We start from the raw sequence: 15312 nt of genomic DNA, 5'->3' as shown, positions 1-15312 counted from the left end.
TAAACGTTCTCAGGCGCTGAAATGTTTGTCTATCTGCCAACTGTCAGCCGGACTCACCCTTTTTGCCTTCGGTTTCATTGTTATGGGCACGTCAAGTCGCAAATACTATTGGAAATCCCCTCCTGCTCCTGCTGCTGCTTCTCGGTGAACCCAAGCCACCAGCTCACCAGTCCACCGTCGCCATATGCTACGGTCTCGTCTGGTGCGCGTTTATCCCAAAACCTTGTATTTACCCTGGAGGCCCGTTTGGTGTATTGTTATACAATTTTGTTGGAATTTATTTACGGAGTTTGTACCGCACCGAATAAACATCGAAGTTGGCACAATGGAGGACTGGAGGAGGACTGGAGGACTAAGGGACTGGAAGGACTGGCTGGCCGCAGAAACAAAATCAAAACCCAAGACCAATATCGAAGCCAAACTCTGCACTCGGCCAAGTTATGGCTTAAATTTCTATCCCAGCTCGCAGCGAGCACGGATATCTGGCTGATTCGTGTTCTGCATGCCAAGCGGCTGTCTATATAATTCTCTTTATATATATTTCGATTTGCGGAGAGGAGGGTCTTTGGGGGGAGGACAGAAAACACAAACAAGATAATAAGTTCATAAGTATTATTTGCAATATAATCTCTCTTCCGATTTGATTTAAAATTCTCGCCAGCCAGTGTCAAAGTTTTGTGACTCCTGGCCATTTCCCGGAATGGGGGGAAGAAACCCATTTCTTTGAGCCGGGATAAGGCCGGGGCATCCTTAGTTAATTGGTCATTTCTGTGGCAAGCTGCAGCGGGGTCGAAATGAGATAGCTGCCTTGGCTTAGGGATCAAGTGGCAAGTGGCTTTTCCCAGGGCTTAGGGGCTGATTGAGCCACCCCCCGTCGAGTAGAGGAAAATATGATAAGCGCCACGTGCTGTTGTCAGTGCCACTGTAGCTCCTACTAATATATCCCCCCGCCCAGAAAATCCCGCTCAATTTGCAGTGCAAACTGGAAATTTGTCAAGGACCTCCAGCTAATTAATCAGGCCAACGCCAAGTCGGAAGTAAACAGCAACTGCCACCTAACAGCATTTAGCTAAAGCATACTTTGGCTAACACTTGCAAACTTGGTCCTGCGGATACACAGAGTACAGGGTACAGGGGAGAGAGGCCTGTGGACCGAGCAAACTTTCACTGCCATCTTCTAACTGCAATTTATGAGTGCAGCGGGCCACTGGGCGAAATTTGTTTACAACTTAGGCGTTAATTGACACAGCCACAGAACAGAGCCGAGCAGAACAGAATGGAGCACAACAAGGCCAAGTCTGAGCCAAACCAACTGGGTTTCACAATCCGATGGCCATGGCCAACACAATGCAGCTACAGCTACACAGCTCCAGGACCTCGAAGAGCTGACAATATTTATGCAGGGAAACTTTTCAAATAAAATGTAACACCTCTTCCTGGTGGGCACTTCTGCCGTGTTGTCCCCCCTTTTTTCAACTTTGCAACTGCACCGCTACCGTACCTTTTTGGGGTCAAAACTTGCCCCATGGACAACTTTAATGAGGCAACAAGGGGAGGCGGCCACTGGCCCGGAATCACACCAGATTGTTGGACAATTAGCTAAAATGCCCCAGTTCCACCCCCCAATGGAAAGCCGAGAAGGGAAATTGCAACAAAGAGTGCGAGTAAGCCGAAGGCATAGTAAATCAATGTCGCCTTAATCCTCGCATAAGGCACTTTATCAATCAATGCAGAAAGGATTTAGCATGAGTTTTTTGTCATCGCCGCGTTAATGCCTGACAGGGGGTTGCGAATCAGGGAAAAAAAAAAACGGCAGAAATAAAAAGCAAAGCCGCACCCAGACGGGCTCGAGTGAGGAGAAAGTAATAAGCAATAAGCGGTAAAACAAAGTAAGACCAAATAACACAGTAAATCACCGGATAAGGCCGCACTCACACACGCATCGGCAACCCCACACAGATACAAGCAATCAAATTAAATCCCAATCGCACACTTTCGCAGGATGACAAGGACCCCTCGACGACACGACAAACGGCGATAAAGCGTTATGGTTCATTAGGCCCGCCGATTTCGAGGCGCTAAGGATCTGAGGTGCTGAGGCCCGGGACGAGCATGACTAGGCGGGTTCCCCTGCAAGGACAATGCGTATATCATTTCACGGCAGCCTTGTCACATCATCGCCCGATGACATCGAGCACCCGCACAAGACAGACGAGCTCTGAGCCCTGAGAGGACTTAGGCCTGGGGTTTGGATTGCGACCTGATGGTTTAGGGGTTGCAATGTGCCCTTGTTGCACTGTTAATGTCAATATCATGAAGTGCCGCCATATGGGAACGGCCACCACCACAGGCGGCAGGCACTGGGGCACTTGAATGCAGCAATTGTCACCCGGCTCGGACGCTCGGCAAATATTTGCAGCAGGAAATTAGTAAACCAAACACGGGAATCAGAATCCTGCACGGTGAAAAAAAAATACCTAGACGGTAAATTAATAAATAAATATATTTAATAAATACATTATAATATATTTATCCACATTTTAAGATGTTTAAAAACCTAGAGTTTTGAATCTTAGAAACGCATTCTATCTTATTAACAGAAAACCCCTTTTTGTGCTATTTTTCTAAGTGGAAAACATTTATCCTCAGTGTCGATGGTCCCAGGGCCCTGTCGAAGGGCAGACAAATAAATAAAACATGCGTCGTATTTGTCAAATCTGTTGCAATTGTTCCCAGCCCGGAGTGTGACCGATTCGAGGACCAGGACCTTAGCCCTCCTGCCCACCCCTGGATACCCTGCACAAGCCAATGCCATCGTATGGCCGGGCACGACTCATTAAACTTGCAAACCCCGCCCCGAATCCCCCTGAGTTGCGAACCCGATCCCGATCCCAGGAGCTGGACGCTCGATGCTGGACGACCCTTCCACAAAACTGTTTGATTTATTTGACACTTTGTGCGTTTGTGTCCTGACACCGGAGCTGACACCTGCGCGCCAAATTAATGCAATGAAATTTGCCAAACTTTTATGAACGAGTTAAGGCCACTCTACCGGCCAGGGGTGAGCCGGGCGCAATAAAGGAGAAGAAAAGCTTAAAAAGAAAAAGAGAAAATACAATATTAATGAGTTTCCAATGTTAATAAGCCGAGAGCAGGGGAAGCGCAGAAATGGGCAGAGGACGTCAGCTGCAGTCCGCTGGCGAAAATCCCTTTATAATTTCATTTTAGCCTCAACTTGAGAAATAATTTAAAAACTTTGTTATGTATTCTTAAAGTCATTTAAACGCAGACGAGCACAAAGTTTGCCCGGGGGCACATGGGGTGGCAGAAAGTATGCCGGAAAAAAATGTGAAATTTTAGACGCTCTCGTTGATGAGCTGCTGATGAGGCGTGCGCCTCTCCCAGTAGATCAGCCATCCGGCAACCAGCAGCTTGCCCCCATCCTGCCTCCTGCATCCCCCATCCCACTGGGCCCGCGTTATCATCTGTCAACCAAAGTCGAAGTCGGACTTCGCCAGTTCTTCAGCAGCTTCAGCAGCCTGCGAGGCCGAAAAACTTTGCGCTCGCCTTTTGTGTTTTCTTTTCTTATTTTTTATGTTTTTGTTTTTTCATTTTTTATTCTTTATTTTCCACCAGTCGCAACTTTGCGAGCATAAAGAAAAATGAAAAATAACTGAGAAGCCGAGCCAGAAAAAGACACAACAGAAGGGTCTGCTGAAAAACAGGCAACGACACTTTGAATGCTCTTCCTCCAAAGCTTAACATTTGGTTACTTAATATTTTATAAATAACCTATTATTCAGTTATCTCCTATTATTTTGGTTTCGCTTTCTTTCAATTAAATTTGTAATGCAAATTTAAATAAGAATTGTCAGCAACCACTAAACAGAATGAAATCGAATAACGAAGCGAATTTTTGTTTTAATTGGCAAAAGCTTTCAGGCTCAATTAGAATCGGATAAAGTGTCACGTTATTGCAAAATCAATAACAATATTCGCGTATCTAAAACAAAATTAATGTTCAGCAAAAACAAAGAGAGGTTTGACATATCTCTCCACTCAGGCCACTTGAAGGCAGGATGAATATACCTGCCAGAAAAAAACATAAATTAAGAGGGAGGCAACATTCCGAGGACTCCTAATTCCAGACCCTGCACACTTCTGTGATTTCTCGCTTTTTCATACGGCCTCAAATCGCCGCGCAACTCGTAATGATGGAAAAAGTATCTCCTGAATATGAAATGAAGCAGCTGGACAAATGTCGCTGGCGAAAACTCGGTCCTGGCCGGGCCTGAGCCGCCCATTGCCACTTTGCGCCGGGGATAATAATAATAAAGTCGCCTCGCCTGCTGCGGTTGGACAACAGCTGCGCCGCCCTCCGTACCTCCGTCTCTTCGCCTCGTGGCTCCTTTGGACCAGGTTTCAACGCTGGAGAGTGCCGGAGCCGGAGCCGGGACAGGACGCTTTGTGCGACAGCTGGCCTCGAACTTAAATTAGCTTGTACACACAATCCGCTTTTCACAAACTTCTTATCCGTGAATTTATCTTTCATATGGCAAAGTGGAAACTTTCCCGGCTGTATGCGGTGCCCAGGGAATTTATGGAAACCACCACCTCCGAAGACTGTGCCTTTGATATTGTCGCCAATATAAACATTTTATCATAAAGAGATTAGACGCCGATAAGCGCCGTCGTGGGCAAACAGCCAGGCAAATGAGGAACGCCCCATTCCGGGGACCAGGGATCCGGGATCCGGGATCCGGAGAGATCCCAGTACGAAACCGAGACCGAGTCCTTTGTGCCGGACTCTGATTTACGGCTTCCTGATGCCTGATGCCTGATGCCGGGCCCAAACAATGCCGGGCAATTTCCCCATGCGGTGAAATTAATTTGAAGCATTTGCTGGCCACCCCCGGAAAGTGCAGTCTTGTCCGCACAGGTTGGCCAGCTGAATGGTTCCCAGCCAACTGCAGGGCAGCCGTAAAATGGCCACCTCCCCTGGGCTCTCGAGGAGCGGGGCAATCTGTTTGCCCAGCGGGCGTGGGAGCCACCACCCAGCTAGGTCCTGGAGTGGCCTGTGAGCTGCACTCACTGTCAGTTAAATCCCGGCGCTGCATTACGACATCCTTTCTCCCCCGGTCCGGCGACCCGACAAATGTCTGAAGATAAAGCTGCAAAAATATTTTAACCTCCTTTGGCAGCATGTCGGCTGTCGGAGGACACTCACCCACAGACCAGGGCCCGGGCCACAAGTAGCCCGCAGTGCATCCTCATTGTTGCCACTGTTTCAGCAGCAGCCCAACCTGCACTAAGCAATGTTTTTGTGTTGTGGTCTTTTCCATATTTTATATGCGGCCGAAAAAAAACAACACAATACGAAAAAATAGGTAGAGGACCAGCATCCAGGTCCGAGTACGAGTACGAGTCCAGGTCCATGTCAATTTGCTTTGAGTGCTCCTCCGCTCGAGAGCTGACAAAGCCAATGCCAATGCGCTGCAAATTAAAATTGCTCAGCTCGTCAGTTGGCCGGCATTAGGCGAGTGCCATAATGAAATGGCTCTCCGCTCTAGGGCGGCTCGAAACGAAAGGGCCACTGTCCCGCGTGCCACCCAGAGATTCAAATGAAGTTCCTGGTCCTGCTCCTACTTCTGCTTCAGTCGCAGCCAGAGAAAGAGTCACTTTATTTTATTAGAAACCTGTTTGCCAAGCATTTGCACACAAATTAAATATGGTCCGCTGCTGGGGCCCGGCTAAGTGGTTTCCGCTGCTGCCATTAGCTGTCGCTACCAATTCAATCAGGCCAGTTAGCCAGCTCAAAGCGATGGCCAACTTTGCAGACACGTTAATCGGGCCAACACAATTTCTTCATTTGCAGCGTAACTTTTTAATATCACCTCGACGATGATTATGACCCTGGCCCACAGATGTTGCCCTGGACCAGGCAACAAGTTTCCCCTTGTGGCCAGGACTCGTTCTTCGGTTACCAAGTCTGGTATGTTTTTTTTTTTGGTAGCACACACATGCACTGGATGGCCCATAAGCGGCACATTGCGTTCGTCTGCGTTTGAGTGCGATTCCATCTCTGGCATTAAATGCTGCAATAAACCGGAATCGCTGGCTCGGAAGGGGGAGTCCTGGCCTTTCTCTGTGACTAATGTCACCTCCTGACATTCATGGCAATAAAATTTCACTCCTCACAGCATGTCAACCCGACAGCCCTTCAGTAGATTTGTGCGGCTTGGTTTTATGTTTATGATTTAATTGTCAATAAAATAATCATTTGCAAGCCTTTTGCCACTGCAACCGCAGTACGTGCCAAGCTGGGTTCTAGCAAATTTTGACCAATAAACGAGTGTGGGGAAAAAGCTAAAGGATAGATCGAAGCCAGAGGTGCACTGAGAGAAAGTATATTAATAATCAAAATCATGTAAGATGATTTTAATATAATATTTAATTTATTTAAAATGTCTTTAAGCAAGTTTTTAGTCAGCCAGTTTTACGGACACTTGGTTTTTATGTTTTGTATCCTAAAGTATATGACTTTTGATGTATTAAAGGATTTCCTCTGACTATTTTATTTATAAAAACGTTGCTATTTTGGAGTTCTCAAACTTCTTTTTTTTATTACATCTTAAATCGCTGTAATTCTTTCTTTTTGTGTAGAACAGAGCCAAAATAAACCGACTAAAACTGTGGGGGGCCTCAGGAACTGAGAGCCCTGCCTGGCACTTAAGTTATTGACGAGATAAAGTTGAGGATTTTGTGTGCATTTTTGTGAAGTGCCAGACGAAGCCCATAATGACGCAGGCGAGTGGAATATGGAGATGGGGTACAGGACAAGGCAGCATAAGGATCTGGAGCTGAAGCTGGAGCTGAAGCAGGCACAGAGCTGGCTGAGATGATGGCGTTGGCGTTGATGTTGTCGACAGTTGTGATGCCTGTCCCGACATCATCTCACGTAGGGAGATGAAGCAATATGTGCCCGGGATGACGGCTTCGAGTGTCCCCGTTCTCGTCCATGGGAGTCGGTCTGTGTCCCTCTGTGTGTGTGTGTGTGTGTGCTGGCAGGTCTAGTTTGTTTGCTCAAATGCTCCTTTGCTCCTTTGCTCATGACACCAGAAGCAGGACAACAGCCAAATCAAACAACACGGAAAAAGAAGGAGGCGAAGGAAACCAATAAAAAGCCAAGCGTAGCGGAGGCGGAAAAGAAAACATTGTGGCCAAGCAACAATGCCAACATCACCCAGCATACACGGAAACAAATATAATAATAGTTTGCCTTTGGCCAAGGTCTGTAAGTCTTTGAAATGGCATAATAAAACTTGAAAAGTATTTAAAGAATAGAACTCATAGATAAAACATATTTTATTTCAGCAAAAGTGTCATGCGTTAAATAAATATTTTGCAGAAAATTACTACTCCTTGAGGAGGTAAGACCTAATGTATATTTTTATTTTAAAAAGGAATAAGTACTATTTTAAAGAGCCTTTTGATGTGTAAATGGGTTTATTGAACTGATGATTAATCTTATTGATTTATTTCACTGTGTAGATGTTGGCATCGCCCCATCGATTTTCACTTGAGCTGCGAACGCGCCAAGCAAATTCTCTGGAGTCGCACAAGCAAATGCGCGTGAATTTTGCTTAGCGCGCAATTCAAGTGCAAATACTTGACACCGCCGCACCTAAACCAAGGAGAAGAGTGGAAAAAAAGGTGGAGGGGAATGGGTTTGAGGGGGAATAGCTTGATGGATGGAGGAGCACCCACTCAGACTCCGGCGATGCCATCAACTCGTAGGCGCGCTGCCTCAAGAGCCTCTCGAAGCCACGTCCTCGTCCTCGTCACACGTCAATATCCTTTTTGCGGTTTTTTGTTTTGCTTTTCCAACCCCGGCTTCCCATAAACATTTGCAACTTTTCCGCCCCACTTGCCGCCGGCTCTCGACTGCTGCCGATATCCTTTTTGGCTTTTGTTTATACCGAAGAAGTTTTGCACTGATGTCTGATTTATTTGCATTTAGGTTGTGGTCCGTGCAGTTAATAAATTTCACTTACTCACTAGCAGCCAAGTGTTATCTTCCAACTGGGGTGGAAACAAGTTTCGTATCGAAAGTTTTTGGGTTAAAGTTTCGCATACCTATGTCAAATTGATTAGTTAAGTCGGACAGCATCCGAATCCGAATCTGGGATCCCCCGAGCCCCGGGGGAAGCAGATAATTTGATTGTGTGATTTATGTCACAATATATATTCAGCATTAATGAAGATGAAGGATACGGGAACTCCGTCCTGGCGTTTTGCACTTCATTAATTGTGCAGGGATGCGGTGCAAAAACCGAAACAAGCGAATAAAAAAAGGGGGGAATTGACTGCAACTGTCGGGCAACCGCAAGTGCAAATGCAAATATTTGAAAGAGCGGAACTGGAGCTGGGATGTCTGTTAACTGGACTGCAAGCCAAACTAATTGTTACTGACACTCGCAGTGGCGGCAGCTTCTGTTCAGTTTACCATCCATCCAGACAAACGTCCTGCAGCAATTGAAAAAATAGGAGAGGAGCATCAGCAGGAGCAACTGGTACAGGAGCGGAAGCAACGGCGGGGATGAGTCCTCGAGACAAAGTAAAGTTATTTGCGGTTCATTATTCACTTTTGGATTTTATTTCCTTGCGGTGCCGGTCGAGGCACGATCGAAGACAGTGATGGACAGCAGATTGAAGTCCGTTCGAGACACGTCGCCTGCTCCGCCGGTTAACCCATTCTTTAGCCGTGCCAAAGCTGCATGCAAAATGACCCGACAATGGAGCACTGAAGCGGATTCGGATTCAAATCCAGGAAGTGGCAGAGAAGGGAAGCAGTCGAGACGTCGCTTAAATTGGGAAATTCAGCTTGGCTGCATCCGAAGCAGCGTTCGAGGAGCATTTTTGCTCTTTGCTTATTCATCTAGCAAGTTGAAAAATAAATTAATAATGCGTTCTTGCCACTGACGGCAGCTGCAGCCGCAGGAGGAGCGCACGGCGGGCGGGGAGCTGGAAAACTCAACTGAGACACTGTCAGGGACTTGGGAAATTCGTGCTGAGTTTTTTGCGCGCTCTCCCTCTTCATACATATACATATAAACGTGGTTCGTACTCTATTTCTCGCATCCGTCTCAGGCTCCGGGACCACGTCCATCTGCATCTTCTGGCTGCTGACACCCCTGGCCCTAAAATTTAATTGCATCTTTTTCAACAATTCTAGCACGAAATGAAAATTCATGCAAACGCTGCTCAGATAAAAACGGAATCCCAAACCAGTAACGGACCGCCACAAAGGAAGGGCGAATGGCCAGAGGAATTTAAGCTTTCAGTTTAGTTCAGTCAAGATATGAATACTAATAGCCACTGGAATGTTTGAGTAGCCAAAGGACATTGCACTGCTGCCAGTGCTTCTGTCAAGGAACTCGGCCAGATCCCAAGACATCGGGCAGAGGCAGATGCTGGTGGTTTCTGCATCCTGCACCTCGACACCCAACACCCAGAACCCAGCACCCGGCTCCTTTTGCGGGCAATGTCATTACTCTTATTTGATTCCGTGGACATTCGCATAAATGTCAGATTGGGTTTATGCACAGGCAAAAGTTGAGTCCTTGAAATGCACCCACTGGCGGGCATTTAAATGCAAAGGCCCGGCCTAAGAGGACGAGGACTGGCCCTAGACAAAAACGAGGCGAAGAAAAGCAATTAGCGAAATTAATTGCTCAAGTTTCGCTTTGAAATATTCATCCGTGAGATTAATTCGCCGGCCGACAAAGCTCCGTCATCGAGCGGCCGCCCGCCCGCAATTTGTGGCTTTGTCAATTGAATGGCTTTGCGGCCGAGCTCGCTGATTGACTCTCCCTCATCGCGCACGCGATTGAATTTGCAACTGCCAAGGACTTGGGATCAGTGCTGGCAAAGGTAACTGTTTTGGAAAGTGGCTGGGGAAATATTTTCCTTTCAAGTAAAGTTGTTTGATAGAATTGGTTAATAACAACTAAGGATTTAAGAAATTAAATGATTTATTTATTGATTACTGATTTTAAATGTGTGTCTTAAGCTATGATTGAGTATTTTCGTTATGTATTTATTAAAAATTTTAAAATCCTTTTTGATAAATGATATAAAAGTTCCCCAATTTGAAAATATCCAATTGTGCTGCACCGCCTGCTCGGGATGAGCACCTTAAGCTAGATTGGCTCAACTTACCGCTCTCGAAGTGCAGCGCCACCACAGCGATGGCCAGGAGCAGGGTGTGGGCCAGGCTCCTCCTCATGGGTATCTGCCGCTGATCGCGGATATGTCCTGGCTGGCTAATTGTCCTCGCTCCTGCGGCCATTTTGCCCGGCTCGCTGTTGGGGCTGTTGCAGTGGGTTTGGCTGAAATGGGGGCTCTCGAATTTATAAGCAATGCTGCTGCTGCTACTGCTGCTGCTTCTCGCCGGCTTAGTGAGGTGCATTGAATTAATTATTTCATTGCTGCACACGAATTTGCAGGCCGCAGATTGTGTTGCGGGCAACAGAGGGAGCCCCGGGTTCTTTTCGTTTTCGTTCTAGGACTCGGTTTCCTTCGACTTGGCGCTCCGCTTGCACTTCTCCTTTGCCGACGTCTTTGACTGCAGCACTTACGGAATTTTAATTATTTAAAATAGGTTTTTAGCACAGCGGGCAGCAGGCGGCAGGATACTACAGGTTCGGTTCGTGGTTGCGGGGCTGCACTGCTTTAATTGCTTGTTTTGCTGCAATGCATTTTCCTGGGGCGTTGCAAATTTATAGCTGCAAAATACAAGGAAAACGATATGCGTTAGTTTTCTGCATGACCACAGAGAGTCCCCTATCCCTATTCTATAGTGTGTGTGCTTGTGTGTGTGCCTGAGCTGGTGTGTGCTCCAGGATCTATGTGCTGGTGTCCTGTGTAATGCAGCTAAGCCGCCGTGCCCAAATACATAATTCCTATGCAAATAAGCGTGGCCCAGCACTGAAATTTATGTGCGCACAGCGTTTTGCATATCTGCACACAGAATAGAGGCGACCAAGAGCGAGATATGTCCTGGTACACAGAAAAAAGTAGGGATTTCAATAATATATCTGGAAGCTAAAAGTGGCTTGCTTTAACCTTTTTATACTCTCTGAAATTTTAAAAATATTTTCCTTTTTTTATTTAAATGGTAAATTCTAAATATAATCTATATTCTATTCTGTATCCTATTCTCCTACACTTTATGGATTTTTTATGGCAAAATGTTGCTTTTAAGATTTCGTATTTCATGTTCTAATTTACTACAATTAAGTAAATAATATTTGAGCTCTTTTTTCCACGGTGCACATACAAAACATCCGTATATATTGGAACTGCTCTTCTTGGACTTTTTTCCACAGGCGAATAAAACTCAAGCAGAGCGTAAAAAAATATAAACGACGGCAGTCAGGCAGCAGGCAGGCAAAAAACAAAATGCCAACGCAGGACAAGATGCCAAATTAACAGAAATTTGGATCGTAGCCCGAACTTTTAGTCTCCGCAGGATAGTGCACAGGACTCTCTGCGCCCCGCTTTCCATTTCCCGTTCCCCCCGCCTCCCCCCATCCAGTGACAGGAAGCCAACTGAAATAATCCCGCAAAATATTGTGTGCGCATTTCGGATTTGTTGTCTTTGATTTGGCGCGGTTTTTCAGCCATTCCTGTATGAGTTTTTCTGGCTTTTTATTCAGCGTTTTCTTTTATTTTTTGTTTATAGCCATTTCTCTCTACTTAACATGTTTTGGCAGTTGCGCAGCATACCCGCGAATGCTGCCAATATGAGGCTCATAAACAATTCTATTAAAATAAATGTAGCATATTTATAGCGGCCCCGAGTCGTGAGTCGCCCAAAGTGAAAGCAAAAGCAACTTAAATGCTTTATAAATCGACTCGAATTTGTTTTCCTTTCTCTGCGGAGACTTCACCAGGACATAGGTAAGGAAAAAACCCAGCCGAAGAACCAGCAAAAAACAAGCGAAGCAACAAATTTTGATGAAAGGCAGGGAAAATATTGATAAAGATGGCCACAAGGAGGGGCGGCAAAGAAACATGATTGATTTTATGTATTCGGGCCTTAACAAAAAAGGAAAAAAAAACAGAAGCAAGCCTAGGGAGTACTGGCTCGAAGGAGCGATGATGATGATGATGACGAGCAAAGCAATGAGTGACCGCTTGGCCAGCAGGAAATACGCAAAAGTACACAAGGATATTGCGTACCCAAAGCAATACGAATATACGACTTTTATGCGCAGGACACAGATATCCGAGCTGAACTGAGCCAAGAACCAAATGCCACCAAATGAAAATCGAGAAACCAGGCCGCAAAACCGCACGCATACGCACACACTTGGTGGGGCAAGGGTGCGTATGAGGAAATTTGTGTATTTGCCATAAAATAATTTATCAATTGGAAAATTTCTAGACATACCCCATTCCCTCTCTGGCGGCTAAGGATATGTGGAGAAAGGGGGAAGTGAAAGGAGTGAACCGGCAGCCGGGAATGCCAGGGAAAAAGTCCCAAGTATTTTGCTATCGCCACCCTCCATCTCGGTCTGTGTGCGAGCCTGTCTGTGTATTTGAGGGTAAAATTATGACAGGAGGAAATAAAAAAGCATAAATTTATTACCGAGTCGAGGACGATGACTACTAAAACTTGGCCACAGGCCCGTGGGGAGCACTCGCTGCAAAGTAAAGATCATAAATAATCGAAAGGGCGACAATATTGGCGCAGGACAATGACAATGAGGGGAGAGGGAACCGAACCCTGACGTTTTGTGGAGCATATAAATATGATTCGATTCGATTTGGTCGATGGTCGAATTAAAGAGGTTCTCCGCCAGCGGACACAAGGGGTTCCCGTGGAACGGCGAAGCCAGAATAATTGTACAACAATTTGCTGTAACAAGGATATCAAATTTGCACAAGCTGAAACCGAGCGGAGAGACAACAGTAACTGCGAACAAAATAAAAAGGATAACGAGCACAATAAAAGAAATGAAATCGTAGCCCCCGAAACAGTTGCTAATTGGACAAAGCAACCGAAAAATGAAAGCCAAGCAACAAGAGGATATACGCGCCAAGGATTCCCGACCGCCGTGTGTGACCCAAAAGCCAAATCTGCCGGCTTCCTCTTTTTTTCCCCATCCCCATCCTTATCCACCTTCTCACCCTTCTCTCACGCTATTCAAATGCAGGCAAAAAAAAAAAAAAGACGGACAACAAAAAAAAAAGCTCCGAAATGAAATAAAAGAGATTGGCTTAGTTAGGTCTAATTTCTCGGGCAGACAAAGTGCTTAAAAAATAATTACACGCGGGCAATCAGCAAGTTGCGGTGCCACAGGAAACAGGAAACGACAGACACGCGACGTCATCCGTCCGTCCGACCGTCTCAGTAACCTTCCGGCGGTGCTGGTGATCTGGTGGCGGATACCGACATTCCAGGAAAACGGCGCAGGACGGTGGTGCGACTCGTTAGCAATTGACCGCTTGCTGGCACGTCAAATTCAATTTAGTTGCTGGGCCCCGAAAACGCCATGCCGCAAATTCGCCAACTTACAAGTAATTAGGCAGCTCCACTGCAGCTGACCATGCCCCCGCCCACAAGGCGGCCAAAGGCCATCCACATACAAACACACCCACCAAAATACACAAGCCCACACACAGCAAGGACATCGAGGACACGCGTCGTCAGCTGCTTTGCGTGGACGATGGCATCGTTTGCTTGATTGTCATCGCCGCAGCAGCGTGTGGATGCAACTGTAATTTTATACACGTAAAAAAACGAATGATCTATTACATTCAAGTTTTTTCTAGTTTAGTTTCGCTTAGCTTTGCCTTAGCCGTCCGTCAAATGTTTTTCGTTTTTAACCTGCACTTGGCTCCGATATAGAAGTCTGTATTGCGATTTAGATTTACTCAAACGCTAATATAATTTATGACAAGATGTCCCGGTTCCTAGATATTGTGATGCAGCGGATAATAAACGCCTGCGTATGCAATACCCAGCAGCAGCAGGAGATCGAGGGCATACGTATAACCCAAGCCACCTTCTTCATGCTCGCCGGCATCATCATGTGTGCCGCTTCCTGGATTCCACTGATCACAAGAAAACCATTTAGTGGCCGGCGTGAAAACAACCACGATGACCCACCACAACCTCCTAAGCCGCAGCCTCCAGCCATCAACTAAAGTGTCTTTGAAGATTTTTACCCTTATGTGACTATTAAATATTTAAATTTTTGGTACTACGGTTTCCACTTCGGATATCGATGCTCTTAGACCCTTACTTTGTTTGCAGTGCAGCCGGAGCTAGTATAGTGGTGTTGCAGCAGTTTCCGTTGTCGTTGGCTAATTGCACATTGTTCAGAGACGGTAGCTGGCAGTTAGGATGCCACGAGTAGCTTTCTTTGCCGCTCTCTCTGTCGCCTTTTTACGTGTTTGACATGCACTTCGGCCGGGGTAATTACCAATTTGCGGCGCCAATTTGGCTGCCCATATCCGCCGCACCAAGTCACCACGTCACCGAGTCACCAAGTCGCAGCCGGCAAAATTTAATTAGTTTGCCATCCAAATGCTCTGTCACAGTATCTGGATAGTAGTCAAAGAAAATGACACTTTGCAAGAAGGACCTCGGATTGGGACCAGACCGCAGAGTAAGGGGAAAACGGAGCGAAAGGAGCCAAAGAAACATTCGATGGCTGGCCGCAAGCGTCGCGCAATTATGAGCAATCGCAGCTATCCCTTTGACCCTTTGTAATCTCTTTAATGGCAGGACATTGACGATGGCAACACGGGCTGACGGCAGCTGAAATAAAAGCTTACGGCCCCAGTTTAATTTACTTCAAGTGGCCGTCAATTAATTTAATTTAAGCCTCTCGCACAAAGCATGATTACACTTTGACACTTTGGCAATGTCAGCCCATGGACGATCCGCATATCCTGGTGACCCAAGGCACAAAAACGAGTCCTGTTGCGGAAGCTGTAACGCCGGGTCAGACCGATAAGCGGGCCAAAGGTTGCCAGGGCAATCGATGTCACATTTCTCATTTTCCCATTGACCCGGCTTAAGCCGAACTTTAATTAAAGCAACTTTGACCAGACGCATAAATGTCGATGCACTTGCTCTCTGATTTATGCACCATTTTTCTGGCTCCCAGCTTCAACGACAGTCACTCAAAACTGTCAAGAGGATAACAGGCCTCTCGGCCACAAGCGCATACAAATCGCTACACTCGGGGGAAAAGGGACAATCGAAATATAATTTTATGTTGTATTTTAGAGAAA

General features: G+C 46.2%; 1 protein-coding gene across 2 annotated transcripts in view; it reads right to left on the bottom strand.

The window, feature by feature from the left end:
• Positions 1 to 15312, bottom strand: part of LOC108083749 (lachesin) — a 128173-nt gene that overhangs the window by 56977 nt on the left and 55884 nt on the right. For both annotated transcript variants that reach the window (XM_017179665.3, XM_070287163.1), the window contains one exon: positions 10222 to 10787. In XM_017179665.3, coding sequence (XP_017035154.1) covers positions 10222 to 10471 — 250 coding nt within the window. In that variant the 5' untranslated portion in view covers positions 10472 to 10787. The remainder of the gene's footprint in view (positions 1 to 10221; positions 10788 to 15312) is intronic.

The sequence above is a fragment of the Drosophila kikkawai genome, chromosome 3R, assembly GCF_030179895.1.
Source record: "Drosophila kikkawai strain 14028-0561.14 chromosome 3R, DkikHiC1v2, whole genome shotgun sequence".
NCBI classification, from domain to species: domain Eukaryota; kingdom Metazoa; phylum Arthropoda; class Insecta; order Diptera; family Drosophilidae; genus Drosophila; species Drosophila kikkawai.
The sequence above is the reverse complement of the archived record's forward strand: the minus strand, read 5'-3'. Positions and strand labels throughout refer to the sequence as shown.